Source organism: Bombyx mori, chromosome 14 (genome assembly GCF_030269925.1).
Source record: "Bombyx mori chromosome 14, ASM3026992v2".
NCBI classification, from domain to species: domain Eukaryota; kingdom Metazoa; phylum Arthropoda; class Insecta; order Lepidoptera; family Bombycidae; genus Bombyx; species Bombyx mori.
In genome coordinates, this window is record NC_085120.1 from 6,478,360 (window position 1) to 6,486,381 (window position 8,022).

The following is an 8,022-nucleotide window of genomic DNA, read 5'->3' on the forward strand; positions in this document are numbered from 1 at the left end:
CTATCTTTAATTTCCGAATTTATCTGACTAATTTGTAACTGACAAAAATATTGTTATTCTGTTATTACTGTCACATAAAATGTGAAGAGACTGCTACTGAAGATAATCTATATCTATACTAAAATATAAATCTACAGTGGTATTTACGGATGTTCCATTATAACTACTGAACCATGCATCCGATGGACTTGAAACTTGGTATCCATGTAGAAAATACATGTACTTAATGGATAGGGTAATATTTATCTGAGTGTTGGATTCCCTAATAATAATGACAGTCTATCTATCTATATATATATATATATATATATATATATATATATATATATATATATATATATATATATAAAAATGAATTGCTGTTCGTTAGTCTCGCTAAAACTCGAGAACGGCTGGACCGATTTGGCTAATTTTGGTCTTGAATTATTTGTAGAAGTTCAGAGAAGGTTTAAAAGGTAAATATGAAAATGCTCGGAATATAAATAAAAATAACAATTTTGTTTTTCCTTTGATGTATCCCCCCGTCGGACGGATTCCTTTTGTTTGTTTTAAGTTTATTTTATACAAAAGTTTAGGTCTTTTATTTATCGATTGAGACACTACGAAGTCTGCCGGGTCAGCTAGTCGATACTAAATTAGAACCTAATAAGACCTCTTAGTACCTTAAATATTTTTTTAACTTTTTAATACTAAATCATCAAAAACTTGACTGCTTTCGTTCATAACATTGCATGTTATTAATGACGAGATTAAAATCAAAAAGTTTCAAGAATGCAGTTTGTTTATTAGGTCATCGAAATCGTGCTCGTTCACGCAGGCAAAACAATAGGATACTGCAGCTTTTCTGCAGCAGCAGCAGCAAATCTGTACACCACTTTATGTTTATACACTTCGCCAGGATACAGAACTGCTCTCGGGAAATTCGTGTGATGGACAGCGTCCGGGTAATTTTGGGTCTCGAGACAGAACGCGCCGTGACGTCTGTAGCCAACTCCCTGTTTACCAACCAGAGCAGACTCTTGAGGAGCAGGGAGGGAGTTAGAGGTGTAAAACTGGACTCCGGGCTGATCGCTGTAGACTTCGAGAGTGCGTCCCGATGATGGATGAAGGATCCGAGACACGAAATTTAATGACTGCAATAAATGAATTATTATATTAATTAAAATTAAAGCCACATCATAATGATCATTCGTGTGTATGAGATGTTCTATTTAGGCTTGTTGAAAAAATATCGATACATCGAAATATCGATATTATTTTTTCAATTTATCGATTTTTTGAGCGATATTTTATATTTCGATACATCGATGTATCGATATAAAATTCCAAGTATCGAAAGGGTATGAAAATCGATATTTTTCAGACCAACAAACATTTATATGTTCCCGGGTTTTTATTTTTATGAAATTTCATGAAATTTCATGAAAGATTTTGAAATTTTATGAAATTTCAGAAAATTTTATGAAATTATACTATTAAAATTTTATAAAGTTTCATAAAATGTCATTAAAAATTATGTCTATTGATTAGCGCGAATATTCTCTGTCAAATCATACCGATATATCGATATTTTTTAATAAAAATATGTATCAATATCAATATTGATATTTTCAAAAAATATCGATCCGATATATATCGATACTTTATTGCATTTCAGACATCCCTAGTTCTATTAGAGCAGGGTTGGCCAATCGGTCGATCGTGGCAAGACAAAAAATATAAATAAATAGAACAGACTGCGCAACGTAATCACCAACAACTACGCGTATCATCTTCATCTTGTATCATTTGTTAATGACCATTACGTCACATTATTCATCCTCTCTTCTACACAATAATTCTCTTTTATTATATAATTTCAGGTTTATTTTAATCTGTTTAATAAAAGAAAACAAGCTACTTATTTGTATACTGAACTATATTATTTCATTAAATTTCAAGAAAGGTAATTGGTAGATCGCAGAGTATTTCGCCAGAAGACAGTACATCTTGGTTGTAATCAAGTTGGCCACCCCTGTATTAGAGCATACTCGAACCGATTGTACTCAATGTGCTTAGTGCGAGTTTTTTAACGTTCTGGACAGCGTAAAAGTTAACCCAATTATGTGTGCAGTTGAAACAGCGCCCCTAGCGGCAAACGTAGACAAAAGATCCAATTCCATACAAATATGAGCTAACTTTTACGGTATCGAGAACGGTAAAAAACGCGCACTAAGCACGCAGATAGTAATAAGTATTCGAGTTCTATTCGTCTTGTGGCAACCAGTTAACGAAGTGAACTCTCAGAGAACATCGCGCGATTTGCATAATTTTTTTATAAATATTATTATTTACATAACAATAAAATCAAATCTTAATTAATTCATTAAAATTAGCTGATATCTGATTATATGAAAAAATATCATCACGGAGCTATGGCCTCTTAATTTCAATGCTTTAACGGGCCATTACTGTTAAGTGTAACAATTGATCACCCTTACTTTATTTGTGTACGTTGAGATGCAGAAGTTGTCATCGAAACCGTTCCCAGTTTTATTTATGACGTCGCCGAGTTTAGTTGGGACGCGAAGATCGTAGGGCGTTCCTCCTACGCTTATAAAACCACCAGTCGGAATCGATCCAGAATCCGTCTCCGTGATCCTGAAAAGTTTTGTCTATTTTATCACATCTGTGAGGTTAACCCTGTTCATAATGTGGATTTGGCGATCCGATCCATTTCTGATGGGTAACAATAGGTGTTAGTTCACAGCAAAAGAATTCGGTATCGTGTCTATATAGGCAGGGTAAAGAGAACTGTCTTATATGAATATCAATCATCAAATCATAACTCAAAACGCTTTCGACCGCCACCGTTTTCAATCACAGAAATTGTAATCCTATGTTATGTCTATGTTACCTCCATAGTATATTACTCGTAGATGGTTAGATACGGTGCGTAGATACGGTGCTGCCACAAATATCACATTAAATACAGCTTTGAAATGTGTGAAATCTCACTTTTGCTGTTCGCAACACTTAAAGTTTTATCACGATGTACGCATTAAAAAGCAAAGAAACATATGCAATCTAAGACTGCAGATACCAGTGATTGCTTTCGCACTATCAATACCTACCCTGAATGTAATACTGAATATTAAAAACTGGCTATACGGACCACCTTGAAGCATGAGACAATATTCCATGGAATTGGCATAATATTTTATTTCCTTCGAAAGTGAATAAGGGTTGCTTCAAATAAATAAGAAGGAACATAATAGAACCGTGTTCACAACAAGCTACCTACCGCAAACGATTATGTTAGTAATTGAAAAATTTGGAAGAGGAATGCGATTTTCATGGAATTCACTCTGAACTTTCTTTTAGTACATATTAGTGATAACAGAAGATAGTTTATATCGATGAAAAATATTAAAGTTCGAATTGGAATAAAATAAGAACATATCATCATCATCATCATCATCATTATCCTGCCCTTCTCCCAGTTACCTGGGGTCGGCGCAACATGTTTTCTCCTTCCATACTCTTTTATCATATACCATTTCTTTGCTCACTCCCCTCTTACCCATATCGTCTTTCACGCAATCCATCCATTTCTTCTTAGGTCTACCTCTTCCTCTATATCTTTCCACATTCATAGTTAACATTTTCTTACCAAGCTCATTTTCATTTCGTCACATGTCCATACCATCCCAAACGCGCACTTCTCAGATTCTCTGTCACAGGTGCCACTATCAGACTTCCTCTAACATATTCGGAATAAAATAAGAACATAATAAACGCGAAATTTAAACATTAAAGTATTCTTAATTTAGCATACTATACATAAATACGAAATGTTTCAACTTACTTGTCAGCGTTTATAACAAAGATATGGTTGTAGATCTCTTGGACACCAGTTTCGTGGCCAGCCAAATTAAAATACGAATGGTTTGTCAGATTTACAACGGTCTTTTTAGTTGTCGTCGACATAAAGTCGACATGCAAGGCATTGTCCTCGGTAACTTCATAAGTAATGTTAGTAATAAGATCACCCGGGTATCCTTCTTCGCCGTCCTTTGATAGATAACTAAATATCACTTTAGTACCGTCAACGGTGGAATTCCAATTCGCCTGAAATTAATAAAAATAAAGCGTTTCTATTTTATAAATTATTTTTAGTAAAATAGCGCAAACCACACGAGGCCCGTATTGTTATAAAAATATCTATACGCAAACGCACTGCGGCTTTTTGCGTTATCAGAAAAATCGCACTTACAGTCGGTATTTGACGTGTCAACTGTAACAAATAGGAGCGTTGCAGCTGACAGGCGTAACTGACGCTGCAATACCACAGAGAAGTCGTTTCCAATTATTATCGTAACTAGAACCCATCAGCATCTTTTTTCACGTACTATTTACTTGCCTACCTATGCTGATAACCTCGAGGGGTATACCAGCTTCATCTAACTTATAGACGAGCTCAGGGGATTCAGCCCGGCGAATTCGCTAACACTAGCCTTAGCAAGAGCAGTACTTCGCAGAATTGCTGGTAGTAGGTCGTCTTGTGAGTCCGCAGGCACCACCACCCTGCCTATTTCTGCTAAAAAGCAGCCGTTGTAACCATACTAAGATTTTAGAACTCTTATCTCAAGGTGGGTGGCGGCATTTACGTTGTAACGTTGGGCCGTGAGATCGTCCACCCATTTAAGCAATAAAAAATAAAAATAAAAATCTACTACCAGATCGGAATCGCGACCCACGACCCACCCGCGAGAAGATCCGGCGAGAAACTCTAAAGTTACCTTTATGATATTAGAGGGAATAACAGTTCCAAATCACCTTATTAAATCCGTTAATCCCGCCATGTAAATGATCTTTCCCAATGTTGTTAGCGAGTTGATAAGTCGTGCCGTCGATGCTGAATTTTGCTCCGCCGATCCTGTTGGCACAGCGGCCGACCGTGGTCCCTAAGTACGGTGTGTTTCTGTTCACGTACCCGTCGAGTTCGTCAAAGCCCAGAACAACGTCACTGGTGATTCCGTATTTGTCCGGTACCTTGGTGAATTATGTTTGATATTAGAATTCTTTTTTTTTTTTGGAAATTTAATAAGCACAATAGTCTTTATAAGTCGTTAAACAAAAACCGGAATAAGGGAAAAATGCCTTTACTTTTACCTTAGGACATCTGAAATACTTATCTGCTTGAAAAAAAACTAAGAGGACCAGGTCAAGCAGCTCTGATTCTGACAGATAGAGATACATAGTTTTTAATCTAGTATGAACTTCAAATTAAGAAAAAATAGATAAGTCTTGAAATCGCTCGAGTTTGTAAAGGCCACCCAAAATATAATTTCTTTGTAGCAACCCTTTGCGGTGCTATCAATTTCGGTTGCAGAACCTTTAACGATCTTAAAAAAATAATCATCTAACTCGATAATTTCCGAGGAATCAAGACTGACACCGAATCAATTTATTTTCATTGTAAAAAACAAAACATATCATAAAAGGAACCATTCAAAAACGTGCAAAACGTGAACTTAACTCTAAGAGTTCGTTTTGCTAAGCAATGGAATTAATTTAATTTAATCGCATTAGATGATTGAATTAATTAGCAGCAGTTTAGCAGTGCCCAGGACATTTCTACAAAGTCTCTCAAGTCTAATTTCGTATGTCCAAAAAGGCAATAAAAAACACACGCTACGTAATGAGGTTAGCGATGCCGTAAAAGAGTATTATGTCAATTACCTGAATTGACTGTATGGTAGCCCCATATGAAATGACGGACACTGAGAAGCCATCAGATGCCCTCCATGTGAATTTTGAAACCGTCTCTCCATGATGCTGTCCAAAATCCTCAACATTCAAAGTCACCATGTTTATTATTCAAAACTGAAAACCGAGTAAGTAAAACAGCCACATGAAAAATAAGTATTCTTGACTAAATTTCTGTTTTCCTTGTATGTTGATGAACAGTAGACAGCAGCTTGACTGTTATTCTGTTATTGTCGAAGTCAATGAACGACAATAACCACTTACCACCGGCTGTACACCACAAATAAGCTCGTCAGCCTTCGATGATGATAAAATATGGTCCGTCGAGCACCATCTTAGACTGAACTAAATAAAATGTTGTGTTTGAGGAGTTCAGATTTTTTATTTCGCATCGAATATGACGAGAGCTAGAGACTGTGTAGTTAGTAATTGCTGATACTAAAGAGTAAACAGTGAAAACTGTCATAACATTAGTGATTAACAGCATTAACCTGATTAGTAAAATTAAATTACAAATGAATTTCGTTTCAGTAAGTTTATAAGAACAAGTAAGTTTATAATTTTGTTTTAATACCACAAAACTAAATTACAAAAAAAAACAATAGCATTAAAAGTAACCGGTCATGCTGCTAATAGCAAATTTACTTATAAACATATAATTATATGTATAATATAATTTTATAGGCAGATTACACAGAGCTTGTGTTATCTGCCTTTAAAATTATAAACACAAAGATACGTTCTACATACATATCCAATAAAAACTTATGACGACACAATATTGCGGATACAGAATAAGAATTAATGAAATAAATAAACTCATGGGATAGAAAGGAACAAGTTTTTTGTTACGAGCAATGTAATGCGTACAAAAGTATTTTACGAGCGATACTCGCGCTCTACCAAGTAGTGTATCCTGCTGCTTTCTACTAAATTAATTTCGTGTGTACAGTGTGCTTAGTGCGAGTTTTTTAACGTTCTCGATAGCGTAAAAGTTAAATCAATTTTGTATGGATTTGAAACGTTTGCCTACGTTTGCCGCTAGGGGCGCTGTTGCAACTGCATACAAATTTGAATTACTTTTACGCTATCGAAAACGTTAAAAAACTCACACTAAGCACACAGTTCAAAATATAATCTTCGTCAATGTAATTATACAATCGCAAAGTTTATATTATCTTAAATGTTTGCTGTAATAAAAACTTATAACACGATAACAAGCGAAACGAAAATTTATTTATTCTTTATTGGACACACAGTTAATATTACAGTAATTGCGATAAGATATAAAAATGGCGAGCTTAACTCAAAAACTGAGTTTTCTACCAGCTAACCGTTCTTAACGAAGGAAAGCTTTAAATGAGTGGGTAGAAGAATACAATCTAATCAATTTACAATCTAAACAATAACAATAATAAAAATAAAAATAATATATCAGACTACATATATACATACACACATAAATCATGAAGATAAATCATCATCATCATAAATTATGAAGAGCATTTAAAATACCATTACTCAATTATGTTCGACCGTACCACACTATTCAAGATCAATTAACAAGCTAAATTACAGCATAAAGACTAAAAATTACATGTAATTGAATATAGTAATAATTTTGTCATTGATAAGTATTTATTACCGACTCACCGAATGATTCAAGCGGCCATAAACAATTAAGAAAACAATCCTATGTGATGTACGCGTTCATCACGCGACTGGTGAATGCGAACTACAATTATCATGATAATGCCGGCACATATATATCAATATACGATACAATCAAACGGTGACAATCGATTGCATCGTGTGGGAAAGAAGTGTACGCTCCATATTCCTCCATTGTTTTTTTTAAAATATAGAATAAAATGCTAAGAAAAATACCAAAAGAGCCATAAACTGATAAAAATAGTGTAAAAAAATGTGTTGAAATGAAGTTGACCGCAATTTGATAGCACTCAGAGTTGAATGACCAGCTCCTGCTAACAATCTCAAGGTCACATCGAATGTTCGAGTGTAAATGAAAACATTGCTTGATGTTTGAAACACTGAGTAATATGCCTGAAGTGCTGCTCTGAAATTAAAACATAAAAAAAAACACAAAATTGAAATAAAATTTATAATAAAAAATATACTTTTACGATTTAATCTTGAATATTTGATTGTCATTTTATAATTTCCGGCGTTTCTAATACTTAATACTTTGAAAAAAAAAATACATTGATACAATATTGAAATGTCGACGAATAGCTCCTGTGACTACTTAAC

At 34.5% G+C, this 8,022-nt stretch overlaps 1 protein-coding gene across 1 annotated transcript; it reads right to left on the reverse strand.

Annotated features, from left to right (window-relative positions):
• Positions 1-763: 763 nt before the first annotated feature.
• LOC101741280 (galactose mutarotase) lies at positions 764-7,742 on the reverse strand. The gene is made up of 6 exons (XM_004922603.4): positions 7,405-7,742; positions 5,725-5,868; positions 4,819-5,034; positions 3,848-4,110; positions 2,481-2,640; positions 764-1,133 (listed from the first exon to the last, which is right to left on the reverse strand). Exons 2-6 carry the CDS (start codon positions 5,851-5,853, stop codon positions 810-812), a joined length of 1,092 nt encoding a protein of 363 aa, XP_004922660.1. The 5' UTR covers positions 5,854-5,868; positions 7,405-7,742; the 3' UTR covers positions 764-809.
• Between the last annotated feature and the right edge of the window lie 280 nt (positions 7,743-8,022).

Coding starts and splice junctions, on each gene's coding strand:
- LOC101741280 (XM_004922603.4), bottom strand. CDS start 5,853: ATGGTGACTTTGAATGTTGAGGATTTTGGACAGCATCATGGAGAGACG. Junction 2,641..3,847: donor TTTGTTATAAACGCTGACAA/GTAAGTTGAAAC, acceptor AAAACTTTTCAG/GATCACGGAGACGGATTCTG. Junction 1,134..2,480: donor TCTCAACGTACACAAATAAA/GTAAGGGTGATC, acceptor CATTTATTGCAG/TCATTAAATTTCGTGTCTCG.